The sequence below is a fragment of the Amphiprion ocellaris genome, chromosome 2 (genome assembly GCF_022539595.1).
Source record: "Amphiprion ocellaris isolate individual 3 ecotype Okinawa chromosome 2, ASM2253959v1, whole genome shotgun sequence".
NCBI classification, from domain to species: Eukaryota; Metazoa; Chordata; class Actinopteri; family Pomacentridae; genus Amphiprion; species Amphiprion ocellaris.
The window spans coordinates 35,888,995-35,908,084 of NC_072767.1; the positions used below are offsets into that span (position 1 = coordinate 35,888,995).

Genomic DNA, 19,090 nt, shown 5'->3' on the forward strand with positions numbered 1-19,090 from the left:
ATCTTACTCAATATGTTCTGTGAACAAAAGTCTCAGGGTTAAATAAAAACAGCAAAAAAAAAAAGGAGTCGTTATTAACTTTATGAATATATTTAATTGTTAAAATACATCTCTTATCATAGTTATAATGCAGGGTAAATCATAATTTAATTAGTACATTTATTAAGCGAAATATAACAGGTTTCATTTAATTTTACATCTACAAATAAATTTAAGACCTGTAGAAAAATGACATCAATGATGCGCTGCTTGCAAAACCGAAATACTTTTCCATCTCTTCCGTTGGTTTCATTGATAAATAAAGTACCTGTTTGATGTGCAAACCAAGATGTTTTCCATTAGGCAAAAGTTACTATTTTGAATACAAACATAATTAACCTGAAAACATTCAAAGCTTTTGGAGTGAAAAAAAAAGTCCAGGGCATTTGAAATGTCACTTAATCTCAAGCGTATGATTTACCTGATCTACGAGAATAAAAACCAGAACATAAATTTAAACACACTTCAAATGACAAGTATGATTCAACAGCTGCCAATGAAAGAAATGACAGTAAATAAAGCATACAAACATACGAGTCAAGAGTAGTGATGTCCCTTTTCACTCAAATGCTAGTGTTTCTCCATACAGACTTATTATTTCTAGTAAAGACAATATCATTACCAGATTCTACTAAATGGTTCCCTCAAAATATTACAATGAAAGTGATTATTGCTTTTCATTTATCCAGTTCTCTACATAACACTTATTGCAGGCTGCCTCCACTGTTAATAACCTGAGGAACCAGAGAAACACTGCATAATCACAACCAAAACAAAGTAAAATAACAAAAAAGTACAGTACACAGAAATTAACATAAAACCAGTGAAAAAAATACCAAACACTGTAAAGATTACTTAGCAAATACAAAGGACACCTGTGATCCGTGAAACAAACTTATCTGAGAAGACCTGAAGTGTACGATGAAACGAGTAGCGTCTGTCTTGTTATTATAATAACTCTTAAAAGTGAGTAATAGTTGTATTTTTTTTTTGGTTAAGAACATTCATATTCAGATGATATAAAAGGGTTGGGAAACAGCAACACAGGGCATATGAGAAAGTGCTAACAGTATATATACTTATACAGACAGGTGACAAATTAAAGGAAAAACCTGACCTTGAGCCCTACAGTGAGGGGATCTGGTGACTGTTGTACTGCTGTGGGCAATTGTTTCTTTAGAGTAAAGCAAATCAATATATGACCTGCATATCTTTCCTGATGGGACTCTTCAAGGATGGCGAAGCCCCCCATTCACTGAATAATGAAAATAATGTATGTGCTTTGGCTTTCACAATCACCAGATCTCAACCAAACGGAACTCCTATGGAAGATGATGAAGCCGAAACATGCTACTGTTTTGGTGCTATTCATAACTTTGCATACCTGCATCTACCTGTTTGCTACCACTTGGGGGCTGGTGACAAAAATCTGTGGAACAACCGGAACTGTAGGCTACACTTGTGTCATTGTTGGTCCTAAACTGGATCAACGACGTGCAGCAGGCCTGTTGTATCTGCAGTCACAAGCGGCGCTAGTCAACCTTTTCAACCAATTCAACCTATGCATAGCATCACAGGCTGTTGGAAGACTTGACATAATTGCGTCTCCATATCCTCTGCATTCGTTAAATTCCCTTTGACCAGATACCAACAGGGAACTAAAAATCCACCTGAAGACAGCATGCTCCACCACCATCATCAAAACGCTAAATATTTTTTGGAAGAATAGCATTACATCCCCGCAGTAGAGTTGTAGAGACTTAAAGCATCAACACCAAGGTGCATGGAAGCAGTTCTGGCAGCATGTTGTGGCCCAACATCTTACTAAGACACTTAATGTTGTTTTTCTCCTTTAATTTGTCGCCTGTGTGTATATATAGTTAAATATAAAGGATTTTTTTTTTTTTAGGACACGTAGTGAGTAATTCACTTCCCATCACAATCATGCTTCATAGATGTAGCCCAACAGATACATTTCATTCGAACTCATGTGATGGCACACAGAAGAAGCCATATGCTGTGAATACGGGGGAACTGTGTGCTAATAAATGTTATATTAGTCACGACACTAGAAGACAGAGAAAAGAGAGCCGAGTGCCAAACCAGTAGCTGCTCCGGCCAGCATGCCCAAAGCCACATCTCCTCCATCTTCACGCTGTCGCTCTCGAATAATAACGTGGTTCACTTCGGGAGCAGCGTACCCGCCTAAAAAACACAACCGTGAAATTACATTTAATCTTGCTCAAATTAATTCTTATGTTTCTGCTCAACTTGCAACTAGTAAGTTCTAGATGCGCTGCTATGGCATTCATGTTCTCTTCGGGATGAATTGTAATACCTTTGGTTCCTTAAATTTGAATCTAATGCTGCCACCTGCTCAATTTTTCACCTAAATAACTCTATTCAACTTCAGCTGGATTCTCTGTTCAGTGCTGATGTTTAGTGTTAAACTACAGTGATAAACATTCTACCTGCTAAACATCAGCACGTTAGCATTGTTTGTGTTTACGTGCTAGCATTAGCATTTAGCTCAAAATCAAATTCATAGAGCTGCCAGCTTAGATCTAGACTCTTAATGTTCAAGTAAAGTATCCAAAAAAAAGAAAGCCCAATAATGGAAGTATCAGTTGAACTTCAAAAACAAATTACACTATTTCATGTCACTGAGAGGCATCTTATGTACACTGAATGGTTTACTTGTGCACATGTGCTGTGAAATGTAAAGTTATTTACCTTGGTACTGATAGGGATATGCAACAGCGTAGGGCTGCCCATCAGCAGAGTATACTATCTGAGTGGCATGTGGAGGAGCTGGAACATAGTCTCCATATGGACCTGGGGCATAAACCTGGTGAAAAATTACACAAAAGAGTTACATAAAGGATAACCTGAGCAAGCATGCGCTTCACATTTTATAATAATCTGTTTCAGTGTTAATTTCACTAATGCTTAACACCTAATATCTCTTTTAAACACTTTTGTTGCTACACCAATAGATGGCAGCAGTCTCCAGATTTCTTTGTTGTTTTGTAGCATTCTTATTTAAGATTTTACTTAGATCATTGGCATGGTTTTCATTTGGGATGGGTCATGTCAAACCAAGGTAAAGTGTAGTGATTAAATGTATCATACAGTCCAAAAACATAAAGTACAGTAATATTATAAATAGCACTATCTTTCCAAAGGCAGTTACACTGCATGGTCATTACCTTTCGGAATGACCTCTTACGATAAGTTTGTTACTCTAAATATCTCTCCTTTACCCTCCCTTACAAAGCAAAAATGCATGTTCAACTAAAATGTCAGTCACATGCATACTCTGCATTCCTTTTACCTGTGGGGGAGCGTATTCTGAGTAGGGAGGAGGAGCAGATGCCATCACTTCCTGCGCAAAGCCGATCTGAGGAGTAGCGACCACCTAAAAAATATCAAACAACACAAATGAAGCCAAGCAAACTCAATGACAATACTGAGTGGCGTGATGTTGAGGCGAGTAGAAACAGTGAAGAATTCTGATAAATATTTAGTGTTACTCCCACAAAGACAGTTCCTTCTAGGTTACCATCACAGCAGTATGAAAAATAGAAAATGACAACTGTCTCATATGTCAAAATATCCCTAACTTCCAGTTTTCTGGAATAAAGCTTTTACACAGTCTGAGTTCAATTTCAATCCAGGCTTATTTATCAATAAGACAGACTATGACAGACAGATAGTCCTATGCTAAATTTGGTGAACACAGCTTAACCCCAATAACTTTTAACACATAATAAAATCTCACCGTGTTAATTCTGGCATCCTGAAGTGCCATGGTCCAGGCTCTAAACAAGAGAGAATAAATCAGGTCATCTACAAATTAAAATGTCTATTCTGAAAACAAATACAAACTAAACTCAAAATGTTCAACCTCACCAACACAAAAAGAAAAATATTGAATAATTCATCAGTGACTCAGCGTTTATGCTGACTTACAAGGCATCATCTGCACTGTCTGCACACAGGCTGATGACCCGTCCATCCCTGCACACTATCTGCAGCAAGGCATCACGCATCTTCCCCTCCGGTGGGTTCAGCTCTAAAAAGCAACGTGGCATAAACAGAAAGGTGACACATTTAAAATAGGAGCAAAAACAGGAGTGAGTGTGAAACCGTGCCATCAGTGTGAACACATGACAAGTACCCTGACATGCAGCAGAGCTACGGATGTTAATGCAGTTGACCCTCATGTGGATGTCATCCTCCATGTCGCGCCGCTGTTGGTCATTGTAGAACACGAGTCGTCCATCAGCCCATAAGTCAAACCAGTTTCTTTTCCACCGACGCAGTATGGTGCCTTACATGGAAGTTTGATACAGTTAAGTTTGTTTTTACAATTAGTCACAGCATATTTACAATCCTGATATTACAATGCTTATTAAATGCAATATTGACATTTTAATCTCACGGGACATCCTCGCTGAATAAAATACATAATTAAGTAAAAACTGGGGAAATATATGGCTACTCACTTTGTCGATGGAGCCAACCACTCTTCACCATAGCCATCTTAGAGGGAACAGCTGAAACAATAAAATGTATACAGTATTTGTCAGTGGCAGAGGAAGTATTCAGATCCTTCAGGGCTCAGAGTAACTTTTTCACTGGTAGTACCAGTGTTACCAACTTTCTCAATTAATCCCACCTCCCACCTTGTCACAGGCAAAACACATCACTTGCTGATGCATATCAATAGACACCACATTTACCAGTGTCCCCTAAACGCCCCACATTGCAGGCTGTGGTAGCTGCTGCTGGGTGGCTGCAGTATGCTCAGACAGGTGTGTGACCAAAAATGACCTTGAAAAGAGTAAACTAAGGCGTTCTAATATCACATTTGTCCCAGTGAATTTTTCTACATGCTGTCTTTTCTATGAGCGAAAAAACAGAGCTTGTAGGTGTGCTCTGCATTTCATGAGAAGAGCGCATTTGTAAGCGTAAATACCACAGTAGATAGCGTTCATGTAATAGTGCAAAGCTAAAATCATTATTGTGATTAATGGTCATTTAATTTTGCGGCCCTACTTCTGTGTTAGCCGTTGTAAGTGAGTGAATTGCTTTTTTCCTTCACTAGTTCAGTATCTTCTAGGGCTGGACCTGAATATCCGAACATTCGGTTGTTGTGGTGGTATCCGAATATTAATTTTGAGATCCGAATACTCGGATCACCGCCATTTACATGTTACAGCAGCTAAATACAAATAAGGCATGGAAGAAGGAGGACAAGAAATACAACATATTACTATAACTTTGTAACAATATTATTTTGTATATAATATTACAAATTTAACATCATTAGATTATTAGTACTGAAGCATCATTGTGTCAGTAGCATGTTACTGTTGGAGCTGCCAGGTGGAGCTAGTTTGAATTACTTTATGTAGCGTTTACACACAGAAGACAACAAATGGAATATTTCATGAGAGAAGAATGTCAAATTCTTCTCTAATCTTTGATTTTTGGTTAGAGTTAGGACGTTTGGAATGTTTATTGGAACAAAACTATAGGAGAGATACTTAGAGGGGAAAATCCCTGTTTCATGGAGCTGTTTCAATTCATGGACATCTGAAATGGGAGCTCGACTTCACACTTCTGTTTTTTTAAAATGTCAGATGCCAAAGAGGTTGGAAACCACTGGTTTAATCTTAAACGATGTACCTTATTTTCTAAGCTTGTTTTATTATCCACTGTGGAAAATCTTCCTCTGAAAAGTAACTATAGCTCTCAGATAAATCTATTGGAGCAGAAAGTATGATCTTTCCCTCTGAACTGTAGTGGAGTTGATGTATAAAATACCATACAGTGGAAATAGTCAAATAAACAGCAAGTACCTCCTCAAAACTGTACATAAGTGCAGTACTTGACTAAATATACTTATAATGGTTTCTGTCACTACTGAAGCAAGCTAAGGACTGATGACTGTGTGTGGCATAACAAAACAAACCTCGTGACTGTTTGCACTAAGAGCACGTCTACATAGATATTTTCAGAAACTAATAGAAAAACTATACAATATGGGCACAATAGCGTTAATGACAGATGACTGAGGAGATATTATTAAGCTACAGATTAAGAAAAAGACAAGAGCTTATCACGAAAATTAAAGTTGCAGCTTCACATGAGCTCATGGACATAAACATAGATACCATATGTTTCACGTTACATTACATGAGCATAAACTGGGTAATTAATAGTGCTATTAATTTCACTGTCTGGTAAAACACTCCATTATTCATATAATTATAGTGCTTTTTTCTGTTTATTACGTGGCTAATTTCAATGGTTTCACATAATGATAGGCCAGGTATAAGTAGGTTATCCTCGTGTCTAATAAATACAGGCTTCAATGGTAAGAAAGTACTGAATTACTCATGACAGCTAAATTAGTAATTACATTGTTAAGTTTATCTGGCTACCTAGTTGTTCTGTGATACGTAAGTTATCGTAGTTAGCTAGCTAACATCGTTATAAACATGTCACCAGCGAGCTAACCGGTTCAGTCTTTGTGTTCAAAGTTAGCTAAAACGTTACAACTTGTTCTTATAAGAAAAGATAATTGTACATTATTTGGTTATTACTTACTTAATTTTCTTTTGTCTTTCAGGAAAAGATGAAATTTTCCGTTAGGATACAACAAATGCGGAAGTGAGATATTACAAAAAGGAGATGCTTTTCTCGGAGGTAAAAACACTGACCGGAAACACGGAGTGGACGCGGCTCCTCACGGCCGTTATTTTCCTCGTCTACGGCGGCCGTTAGCCCCGCCCTCAGAGCATCTTCACGAACGCGATGATCTTCGGAAGGGGGAGGTGTTTGTTTTGAGTGACGTCCCCGTCAGCTGACAGCGTTGGAAAGTGCTAGCAAAGAGCAGCGGGGGCGCGCTTGTTACCGCTCCGCGCCTGCGTGAGCGCTCACGTGACCAACACAGTGGACGCTTCTATTTTAAGATTCTAAACTGATAACTGCACAATTTTCAAGTTATTTCAGAGTAACTGGACATATACTGAACCAAAGTATAAGCGCAGCAAGTGATATTATCATAAATTAATTTCCATCCATTCTTTTTTTCACATTGTGGAATAAGATGTTCTTCTATTGTACACACAGTGGGGAAACTTTTTAATCCAGTGTTTCAGCAGCAAAGGGGAAACAGGGCAAACATGTAAGGAACATCAGCAGAAAAAGAAAAACAAACCAAAAAAATAGACATAAGGAATGGTTCTGTATGTAAATATTCAGACTGTACAACATTCCTCTGGATGTGGACAAGAACATTATTATACATATTAATACTGAGCCAATATAAACACAGGACGTCATATTTTCCTAAATGTATCCATTCTTTTTTTTTTTTTTTTTTAAAACATAGTTGTATAAAATACGATACAATTTTAGTAATCCTGCAGTAGGAAAATGTGCAGTGTTACATCAGCTAGTGGGACAGAGCAAAAATGTAAGAAATATCAGTAGAAAATTGAAAATAAGCAAAATTAATATACAAATAACAATTCTTTCATTTGTGGATACTCATATTGTTGAAGTTCTTCTGGATGTGGAAAATAACACCATTACACATCAATACTCAACCAAAATATGAACACAGCATGTCATATTTTATAAATCAAATTCTATCCATTCATTTTTAAACATTGTGGAAAAAGATAAGTCGTTATTATACCCACAGTGGGGAAATTTGCAGTGTTTCAGCAGCAAAGGGTATAGTGCAAACATGTAAGCAACATAGTATAAAAATAAAATTGCATATTAGAATTGATATTGTACATAGTTTTTGAATTTATTACTGTTACGGCCAGCGCCTCCTACCCTGTGTGTGTGTGTGTGTGTGTGTGTGTGTGTGTGTGTGTGTGTGTGTGTTTTAACTATATGATTGTGGCTATGCAAATAGGGCTGTGTGATCCCCGCTCCCTGCCAGCACCTCCCACCCTGTGTGTGTGTGTGTGTGTGTGTGTGTGTGTGTGTGTGTGTGTGTGTGTTTTAACTATATGTTGTGGCTATGCAAATAGGGCTGTGTGATCCCCGCTCCCTGCCAGCACCTCCTACCCTGTGTGTGTGTGTGTGTGTGTGTGTTTTAACTATATGTTGTGGCTATGCAAATAGGGCTATGTGATCCCTGCTCCCTGCCAGCACCTCCCACCCTGTGTGTGTGTGTGTGTGTGTGTGTGTGTGTGTGTGTTTTAACTATATGTTGTGGCTATGCAAATAGGGCTGTGTGATCCCCGTTCCCTGCCAGCACCTCCCACCCTGTGTGTGTGTGTGTGTGTGTGTGTGTGTGTGTGTGTGTGTGTGTTTTAACTATATGATTGTGGCTATGCAAATAGGGCTGTGTGATCCCCGTTCCCTGCCAGCACCTCCCACCCTGTGTGTGTGCGTGTGTGTGTGTGTGTGTGTGTGTGTTTTAACTATATGTTGTGGCTATGCAAATAGGGCTGTGTGATCCCCGTTCCCTGCCAGCACCTCCCACCCTGTGTGTGTGTGTGTGTGTGTGTGTGTGTGTGTGTGTGTGTGTGTGTGTGTATGTTTTAACTATATGTTGTGGCTATGCAAATAGGGCTGTGTGATCCCCGCTCCCTGCCAGCACCTCCCACCCTGTGTGTGTGTGTGTGTGTGTGTGTGTGTGTGTGTGTGTGTGTGTGTATGTTTTAACTATATGTTGTGGCTATGCAAATAGGGCTATGTGATCCCCGCTCCCTGCCAGCACCTCCCACCCTGTGTGTGTGTGTGTGTGTGTGTGTGTGTGTGTGTGTGTGTGTTTTAACTATATGTTGTGGCTATGCAAATAGAGCTGTGTGATCCCCACTCCCTGGTTGGACCACGACGGCAGAGGCGTGACTGCAACCAGGAGTCCTGCGATTGGTGCGGCGCTCACCAGGCTGACCAACCGAAAACTGGCAACTCTTTTAAAAGCGTTGGCAGTTCAACTGAACGAGGCAGCTGACTTCTAGCGTGCCATTCTGTGTGATCTGTGTGGTTGAGGCACACTGTGTGGTTGGAATTGGGCCAGGATTAATGTTAAAAACTGATACAGCAACATTTCATTTCATTACAGGTAGTTTTCGTTTGTGTAGTTTCCACCACACACACACACAGGGTAGGAGGCGCTGGCCGTAACAATTACACTGTACTTTTACATCAGATTTTTCTTAGAATAATGCACATTTTACATCTTATGCTTATACTTTTTAAAGTTATGTTTATATTTTTAGAACATGTTTTTCTACATATGTTCATCTATGTATTTATTTGAACAGCTTATATTTCTAAGATTTTGAATGGGAGCAACTGTAGCATAAGCAATTTCCCCCCAGGGATCAATAAAGTGATTGTGATTCTGATAAATGCACTAAATATCTATAACACACAGTGTAGAATGTGTTTCAGTGCTATTGCACCAAATTGAAGTGTGGCAATTTTTTTGATGTGCAATGATAATTGTATAATCTGACAGCAGCAGGAAGGAAGCACCTGCAGTATCTCTCCATCACACACCAACAGTGAAGCCGTCTGTCACTAAAGGAGCTGCTTGGTGTTGTCAGAGCCTCCTGTAGATGGTGGAACGTGTTCTCTAACAGGGATGATTGTTTGTTTGGTCTCCTGTTTGCTGTAGAAATACTGCTGCTCCAAAATAAGTATGTGTTGTTTTCACACATGGCATCTTTACAACGGCATGTATGTCATGAAGCAGCCCAGTAGAGATGCCTCCAGGAATTTTTCATAGCGGTGGTAAGATTAGGTAACAGGAAATCTTTAGGTGGTACACAAAAATCAAAAGTCAACGGAATTTCAGGAATTTCGAGTGGACAAGAAATCAAATACTGATACACTTTGTTCCTTCCTTTAAAGTATTGGTTAGTATTTATCTGCTGTACATAAATTAATACATTTAGAGTTAACATTTTGATATTAGGATCACAGGAGAAGAGGTGCTGCTGTACTGGAGAGGAAAAAGTTCACCCATATTAAAGACAATCAGAGTTCATTTACAATTCTATTGTGTAAAATGATGTCCATGTGTGATGATAATTTGTCTAACTGCAGCCAATTATGGTACACCAAGCACGAATTGGCTCTTATATACTTGTACTGCATGGTTCATACTAGCAAATAATGAACTGCTCAAGTGATTGTCTTTGTTCTGTGGCTACAAATATATGGTCTTTTGGGGTATAATTTAGATGACTGAAGTCAAGTCGCCTTTATTTATATACCTAAGTGATTTAAATATTACAGTTAATATGCTATACTGTAAAGTATCATAAAGATATTAAATCAACTCATCTTTTCAAATTTATTTTATGAAAATATGTGAGTTTTGCTAATTTCTAGTTATTAGAACTTAAATTGTGTATTTTTTTTGTTTTCACACCACATTAGAACTTAAAAAACAAATGTTTTTATAACTAAGCATTATGACTAAATGATGAGTTGACTCATTTCAACAACAGAGACTTCTCTGATTTCATTAAATTAAGTGTATAGGAAACAAAAGTGACATATATTTTTGTAAATGTTTAGCAATGTGCAGTATCCAAAAGAGCAACATCGGTCACACAGCTACTTTTATAGTGATCTTACTGCACTAAAAAGGCTGTATTTACAATAATATAAGCTATCCTGCTGTTTTCATAGGTTACACTTGTACATTTGAATATTTTCAGATGTTTATGTTGTAAATTTCTTACTCTTCTTTTCTGACTGTGTGAATGCATTGATAGAATTATTACTTAATTACATTGTACACTGTGCAATGACAATAAAAAGAATTCTGTTCTGGTCAATAATGGTTTCAGTAGCTGAGGCTGTGAGTTGTCAGAAACTGATAAAACTTAGAAAATGTGAAAGGAAAAGCAAGTCTCTCTATAACCATTATCTATGTTACTACTTTATTCAGCTCATTATCTTAAGTTCATCAAACTTGTTTTCTCAAGTTCAGTTAATTTAACTCTATTTCACACTAGTTTCACATTTTCACAACTTTTAAGATGACATTAAACAAATTAATAAACCGAAATGCAAGTCACATTTTAAAGGCAGCAGGAGAACTTGGGTTTCTACATTGAATGAACCTAATATGGTTTACAATGTACAATAATTTGGCTGACTAATTTGAATATTAAGGTTAAGACCCTACAATCTTGTATGTAATAGCCTACAAATTACCCTGACTAACTTTATTGTTACAGTTAAAAATCCTAAATATTACATAATCTTGGAAATTATCTAGTTTAAAAATGAAGGTCAAGACCCTATAAAATTATACAAGGAAAACCTGATGAATCCCGATTCCCTATGAATTATTAGATAGATTTAAATAATTGATATAAAGATGAAGATTAAAACTGGGCATGCAGAAAATATAATAAAATAATTAAAAGACTGAAAATGAATATTAATAAATTGTTATATTGCATACATAGCACAGAAGTGATGCTGTAGTTGGCTTACACGAGGACTGTATAGACTGAATAGTTTTGTAGTGCAGAAATTAAGAAATGTTTGATACAGTACAGAAACCGCATTGTATAGTGAAAAGTGAAAAAGAAATTCATATGAATTCTGAGATAAATACATTGATTTGTGGAACGTTTTTGTTTGACAGTGTCAGGAGGTGCCGCTGTAAGCTGCGCATGTGAGTCACCAGCTCACACAAACAGAAAAGTTGCAGCCCACATGTGCACTCAAGAGGAACTAACCGACACCGCCGGTTTGTGTTTGTGCGCGTCTTTCACTGTAGGTAGCAGCGTGTGTCTCCGGCCCACTGACCGACGGGCAGCCCGGTGTCACAAAACAAACCCTCCCCAACTCTCAGGCCAACACTTTGAGCTAACGAGAGTAACGCAGGAGCTAAACAGCTAACCCGAAATGGCGACTGCAATATACTTGGAACATTACCTTGACAGTGAGTATCCGGGACTATACTGAAATAATGTCAAGGTTTTGAACATTTTAAGTGTGCTTGAGGTTTAGTTTGACTCTGTCGAAGACTTCGCGCTTGACGGATTACAGGCAGTTAGCAGCGCGTTAGCAACTAGCAGGCTGTTAGGTCAATAGCTCGCTAGCTAACTGATTAGCCTCCCGATAAAGCTCTCGACGGGACAAAGTTCGTTAAACTCTCCGTGTGTGATGTCAGTTTCACTCAGCATCAAATATAATAACTTCCTATCTGTGTCAAGTGTTTAATAAAGTTAACGGGTTGGAGTTAGCTGGCGTTTAATGTTATGTCGTGTTGAAACAATTCGCAGCTAAGTTACCAGCTAACAGCAGCGGTTATAGAAGGTTATTGGAAGACATGTTGTCACGTTAATATAATTAACTAGATTACTTGCTTAATTTTGTTCACAGTTTGCGTTTGCTTTAATATAGCAGACACCATGCATTTGCAACCTGTTGGTTACCGCGTTTCCCGTAACTGTTTACGCGCCGGGGCGGGGTGACCGAAGTGCGTCACACAGTAATGTTAATGGAGGCGCTCAAACCGGGGCACACTGGGACTGGCATGGATGGAGAAGATATAGAATACTGCTTTGTCAATCCAGAGGGAGATTCTTGTGCAACATGTTGCTCAGAAAAATTACAGTAATTTAAGGTTTAATTTCAGCTCGTGGGAGTTAACTTTAAGCAGGGGATTTGAAGTCCACCACCAGAATTGTGCGCGTCAAGCTGCCACTTTTGTGCTTTCTGGTCGTTTTATGCATCAATTTCTTCCTTTTTTGCCTCAATCTACTGTAGAAATGTCTTTATTTATGTAAGGGAATTTACAAACAATTAAGAATATATTGGCATATTGTGAAGTAAGGCTCTCTGGCATTCTGTATTCCTTTTAAATACAAATATAAAAAAAAGCTAGTTTAAATTTTATTATTTAATACTATACCTAACGAGTCAGTGTACTGAGAAGTTTGATTTACTCTCATGTCCTTTTTTGTGTCTTTGGTATAGGCAAGTGACCTATTTAAAAGTGCGTAAAGCACCTGTTCACATCATAAACTAATCCATTTTAATTGATTTATGAACCCCTGGACCTTCATGTGTGTTCAAGTGTGTTTAAAAAGTTTAAAAACCTTTTGCACATTCAAACCATATCATACATGTTTGGAAGTAAATATCTCACCTGTGTTGTTGAAGCTGACTAAAATAAACAAGAATTTCACACTTTTTCGCCAAAATGCATTCATTGAAATGTTGAAATCTAGTAGATACAGAGCCTTTGGTAAAACCTATCAATCAATCAGTCAATCAAAGTTTATTTATATAGCCCTTTACAACAGCCCAAAGGGTGACCAAAGTGCTTCAAAAATAATACTGGAGAGCAGTTATTTCTAAAAGTATTTTTGAAAAACATTTGTGACTCAGAGCTTATTTGAATGTAAAACTTTTCAACAAAAAAAAATATTCAAACATCAGACCACATCCTCCTTTTCCCCTCTGGCTCTTCCATGGTTGTTCAACCTGCCTGTGTTCTCACAGTGCGGATGATGAGACATTGTGTGTTAACCAGTGTTTGCATGTTCAGATGTCCTAAGGCAGTCAGTGACTCTGGAACTTATCTGTGGCATGACACTTATTAATGATGACAAATGCATTGTATGGCACAGTGCCTCAAGAAACTCCTCACACTACTTTGTAAAAATGAAATTACTTACTGGTTATTTTTGTTTGTGTTGTACAATTTATCACCAATCAAGTTGAAGTTAATCTTGTCATGATCTCAACTCATATCATCGGTTGCCCAAAAACTGCAATATTTGATTTACTCATTCATCTTTGCACATTGTTTAGAAGCAGCCAATCAATGCGATTGTTTCATGGTTGATAGAGTTTATTAGTAACAAAATAGACTGACAACCAATAGTTGGAACTGATATACATTTGAGTACAACTGAAAATCTTGGCCTCAAAATTTAAAAATAACACAAACTCAAGACAAAACTAAATTGAAGAAGTGCATTTTTCAGTTAACTTATCTGTACTTCAAAATCAAGTCCCCGTTATAATATATAGCACATGTAAAGCAACAGCCGTAGAGACAAAGTACTTTCCAGGTGATTGTCACCGTTGAATGTCTGCCTTAACTTATGTTATTTATTTTTCAAGGTATTGAAAACCTACCATGTGAGCTACAGAGGAACTTTACTTTGATGCGGGACCTGGACAATAGGACGGAAGGTGATCATTTTACCTCATAATGTTTTTATTATCCAAATGCTCTGCGGATTTACAACCTCAAACACATATTTACATTTGTGTTTCCTGTCTGACAATGTCTGCTCTGTAAAAAAAAAAAAAAAAGTGTGTAATCTACATTATCTGAAAACAATTCAGTAGGTTAAAGTATGGCATTTGTAATTTGCACCATTTAGAGTTGCTTGTCTTCGAGGATGATTGTGCTTTTATCAATAATGCTTTCTGTTGCTGTGCAGAAAAGAAAGGAGAGATCGACAAACTGGCTGAAGAGTACATAGCGAATGTGAAGAACCTGGCTTCAGAGCAGAGAGTGGAACATCTGCAGAAGATTCAAAATGCCTACAGCAAGTGCAAAGAGTTCAGTGACGACAAAGTCCAGCTTGCAATGCAGACGTATGAAATGGTAAGTCCGAAACAGGCCTACTGGTGTTTGGTCACTTGTCAGTTTAATGGTTTTAATGTCATCATGCTGGAAATAAGCGTTTGAAGTCACACTTTATGTTTCCGAATGAGGCATTTTTCTAGTTTGCAAATTAAATCGTACGCATATTCATTTTGTAATATGGATAAAATCCTTGTACCACAGGTGGACAAACATATCCGCAGACTGGACGCAGATCTGGCCCGGTTTGAGAATGAGCTAAAGGAGAAACTGGAAGTGAGTGGCTATGAAAGTGGAGAAGGAAGAGCACTGAAAAGTAAGTTGTGTAACTGAAAGGCTTTCATCATAAAACACTGCAAAACAGATTCGATGTGTTATGAATGTAAATGTTTTTCACAGAGGGTGAAATGCGAGGGTTGAGAGAGAAGCGTGGATCCAGGGGAAGAGGAAGGAAAGGCTCTGATGAAGATTCTCCCCGAAAGAAAAAGATGAAAAACAGGTAACTTTGAGTTGGTGGTGCAGTAATTTGACTCACTGGATGTAGGCTGCGGGTTTAAGCTTGCCATCGGCCGCTCCTGTCTGCCAGCTTTCTTCTCTTCTTCAGCTATTTGCGTGGTAGTGTTTTCAAAATCTATTTCACTTCAAGGCCTGCAACCTACCTAACTGAAAATTTAAAGCTTTGGCAAGGATTTGAAACTGTTGACATTATGTCAGCATTGACCTTGTGATTTAAAACTGCAGATGGTGTTGAGCCATTTTCATCCCAGAAAAATGGTACAAATGTTTATGTAAACACCAGCATTAACACAGTAGTTCACAGATCAAAAGATAGGTTGTAGTGTGCAAAGCCTCTTTAATTGTTTTGATTTCTAATGTAACTTTTTGTATCGTGTTTGTCTTTTAGCCCAGACTTGAGCGACGCTCTCCTGCCTATGCAGCCATCAGACGTCCTGGACATGCCAGTTGATCCCAATGAGCCTACATACTGCCTGTGTCATCAAGTGTCATACGGAGAGATGATTGGATGCGATAATCCAGATGTAGGTTTTAACTTCTTCTTTGTTTTTGCTAAATCAATAATCCACTTCAGGTTTGGATGGAGAGTCACTGACTTGACACTGTTTTCTATCCTTTAGTGTCCCATTGAATGGTTTCACTTTGCTTGCGTTGATCTCGCCACAAAACCCAAAGGAAAATGGTAAGAAAATCAATGGGTTAAGGGGATATTACCTAAGTTATGTCTACAAGCAATATTGTGGCAGAGACCTGTAACATATTTTTTCATCTTTCTCTCGTCTCTTTAATCCATCAGGTTTTGCCCAAGATGCACCCAAGACAGGAAGAAGAAATGAGCTTTCTTTTTTTCAGAAAAGCTTAAGCAGTGTATGTATTTTTTGTGTAGTTTACTAGTGTAATATATATATATATTTCAGTCCTTACAACTCTCCATAGAAATGGTGGGTCATACAGCTTTCTTTATAGGCCTAATCCGGATTTAGAGTATAGCTACTGTTGTGGCACCGTTATTCCCTCTCTACTGGCTTTACGATGTCCAGACAGCTGTCTTTGTCCAGTAGCTTTTGAATAGATAATTTACCTATATGTTTGTGTACTCTGGGTGAATTACTCTCGACAGTGGAGTTTCACAAATTATTACCAATCAGACAGTCCAGAAAGTCATATGCTGTATATATCGTCATTACTAACAAACTCAGAAATCCCGGATTGTGGCATTAGTATACTTGAAATGTCAGTTTTATAAAGACTTATTTTTAAACAAATTAACAGCCTGCTGAGAATTTACAATTTAAACACCTGAGTCCTTACCTGAAATGTTGATGGTAAAAAGGAATTATGTGTCAGATTTTCTGTTACTACCTCCTTAAGGAATACATCAGCGCTGCGTCAATGACTGCAGTTGATACCAGTGTAAACAATTGTTTTGATTAGCTTGAACCAAACTAGCAAAGCAATGTTAATCCATCCTGTAATGAGTTTCAACAAAAAACCTGCGACATTTTTGAATGTATTGTGGTACTAATGGTCAGTCAGTCAGTGTCTCTTGTCAACTGAACGAGGTATTTAAGCACTTTGAATGAAATTTTCCCCAGAACAGGTTTGATACTGCAGGCTTGGTTTTATGATATGGTGTATCTCATTTAAAACTTTGCCACAGCACATCACTTCAAACCATATATGGAAATATATATATTTTGTATGATATGAAATGATATTTTGTGGACACATTTTTTTCCAAAGATATATTTGTTGTATTGCTTACTTACTGGTGAAAACTCAGATTTTATTTAATAGAATTTTAGCCTGTTCTTTCATATTCAACTGTGAATATCTCTCATTTAGGTGTAAGCCACAAATTAAAGAACCAAAGTCTTTGTATTTTGTAAAATTCAGTATTTTATAACAAATAAATATTCACTATTACTCGTGCATTGTTTCTTTTGTTTCAGTTTGAAATGTAAACAGGCTGTTTTATAATGCTCTTTGTTTCTAATGGTATCTAGTCATGCTTCTAATCATGTAGACAAGTCTTCGATGCCAGAATCGTTTCAAAATACACTTTACTGTAAAGATATTTGCTGAAGTTGTTACCACTGTATTTGTGTTTAGATGGACATAAAGCATTGTAGTCAACATCAGCTGTGTCAGATGTTCCTGGCATCTCTCTGTAGGCTTGAGTCCTACATTTTTAACTGAAAACATCAGTGAAGAAAGTTTCAAAATCCATCATCTGACTCCTCATCCCAGCTGCACTTTTCTTGGGTGTTCTTTGTGAAATCCACCTCCAAGTCGTAAACAAAGTTGGGGTCGTCTTTGTGTCTCCGGTTCTTCTCAAACAGTTCATCCATTTGTCCCTTCTTGCGAGCCAGCTTCTCGTCGTCCAGCTTGTTCAGGTTTTCCTCGGGGTCCAGGCGGAACGAGGAGAGGCTGTGCTCCAGGCTGAGGCCCTGCATGTGGTCTCGTAGGATGATGTGAAGCTTCTCCAGCTGGTTCTGAGACACGGCCTCTAAGTAGTCCCTGTGCCGAGGATGGTTCTTGAGCCTTTCAGCTGCTACACTGTAGTCTGGAAGTTAAGGACAGAAGGCATCAAGGACTCTGCTCTGTGGAGACTAAAGTCTTCAAGATCGTATGTGTGCTTTTAGTATCCATTAGTTACAGTACACACTTGGGGGAAATATCACTGTGTAATAGATGTCAACATGATGTAGCATTACTACTTGAGATACCATCAAAAGCTTGATTTTTGCACAAGAACAGCATGACTTTAAATTATCTACTCGAAAGTGTAAACCCTGGGTTAGGCACCCTGTATAATATATATCCTAAATAACAGACTTCGCACTTTTATTCAGCTGTATTGTTTTAAACTCCAACATCAATCATGTTTATTGTAATTTGTCTAGGCCCCCAGAGATTGAAAACTTCAACTAGAGTTGCAAGAATTAATGATTTGTAATCTCCTAAAATAACTGCCAACTATTTGGCAAAAGAGTAATCAGTTTAATTATTTCAGACAGAAAAGTCAGATTCCAGATTCATTTTATTATTTTAAGCTTTTTTCACTATTAAATGACAGTAAACCGAGCATTTTCAAGTTATAGACAAAACAACACATTTGAGAAATTAACATTATTTTCACGATTCTAACATTTTGTGGACCAAACAACTAATTGATCGATCAATGAAACAGCTCACAGATTTATCAACATAGAATATAATCGTTAGTCTCTGTAATGCACTGAAATCATATAAGTATAATAACTGGAAAAAGGTTTTGACATGGACCCTCATAATCAGATACAATTGGGGGAGTCTCTTTAAGGTCCTTAACCATGCATTTTATACTGGGCTTCAGTGATGTTTGCTCCCATGAAATTACAGTTAATCAAAATCAAATTAACCCAAGTTGCCAGAGGAATTGTGCTAGATAAAGGTAATACTACTTAGTTTTTGTTCTCCTATCTGAAACCGTATTTCATGTCACTGCCACTGCGTTAAAAATAAAACTGTAGTGTATGTGTGAGTCTGTTTCCTTACCAGAGTATTTGGAGAAGTTTCGTACAGGTATTATTCTTTTTCGCACTTTTTTGGTCTCCGTGTCTTCATAAATTACAACTATGGAAGGAGGTTTGAATTGCACTCCACAGCGCTTTGCCTCGAACGGCATCCTCTTTTATATCACATGCAGCAAACTTATTTTAAACCGGACGTAGAGACTTACATTTTAGCCATAATATTCAGCTGACAACAGACTACACTGAGAAATGCACTGAATGTAGGTTTTAGAAACGCTAAATCGTTGCCTAGCTGCCTTACGTCAGAGAAGCCTGACTACATTTGGAGTAAAATTGTAAAGTCAAATTATTTTACTTGCAATGTTCGTTCAAAACCACCACTGAATTTCTTAAAATA

General features: G+C 37.8%; 3 protein-coding genes across 4 annotated transcripts; 1 reads left to right on the plus strand and 2 right to left on the minus strand.

The window, feature by feature from the left end:
• Window positions 1-71: 71 nt before the first annotated feature.
• plekhb2 (pleckstrin homology domain containing, family B (evectins) member 2) lies at window positions 72-6,878 on the minus strand. Of its 2 annotated transcripts, none has more exons than XM_023271816.3 (8): window positions 6,771-6,878; window positions 4,548-4,598; window positions 4,220-4,372; window positions 4,012-4,114; window positions 3,821-3,860; window positions 3,374-3,457; window positions 2,773-2,887; window positions 72-2,244 (listed from the first exon to the last, which is right to left on the minus strand). In XM_023271816.3, exons 2-8 carry the CDS (start codon window positions 4,582-4,584, stop codon window positions 2,108-2,110), a joined length of 669 nt encoding a protein of 222 aa, XP_023127584.1. In that variant the 5' UTR covers window positions 4,585-4,598; window positions 6,771-6,878; the 3' UTR covers window positions 72-2,107. The 2 variants fall into 2 exon arrangements, with proteins under 2 accessions (XP_023127584.1, XP_023127583.1); XM_023271815.3 differs by having other exon boundaries at window positions 6,658-6,813.
• Window positions 6,879-11,761: 4,883 nt separating this feature from the next.
• Window positions 11,762-17,107, plus strand: ing5a (inhibitor of growth family, member 5a). Its single transcript, XM_023271821.3, has 8 exons — window positions 11,762-11,992; window positions 14,188-14,259; window positions 14,514-14,680; window positions 14,864-14,975; window positions 15,059-15,158; window positions 15,564-15,699; window positions 15,796-15,857; window positions 15,972-17,107. Exons 1-8 carry the CDS (start codon window positions 11,956-11,958, stop codon window positions 16,009-16,011), a joined length of 726 nt encoding a protein of 241 aa, XP_023127589.1. The 5' UTR covers window positions 11,762-11,955; the 3' UTR covers window positions 16,012-17,107.
• On the minus strand, window positions 16,225-18,972 carry cep19 (centrosomal protein 19). The gene is made up of 2 exons (XM_023271822.3): window positions 18,716-18,972; window positions 16,225-17,741 (listed from the first exon to the last, which is right to left on the minus strand). The coding sequence occupies exons 1-2, from the start codon at window positions 18,843-18,845 to the stop codon at window positions 17,395-17,397; spliced, it is 477 nt and encodes a 158-aa protein (XP_023127590.2). The 5' UTR covers window positions 18,846-18,972; the 3' UTR covers window positions 16,225-17,394.
• Between the last annotated feature and the right edge of the window lie 118 nt (window positions 18,973-19,090).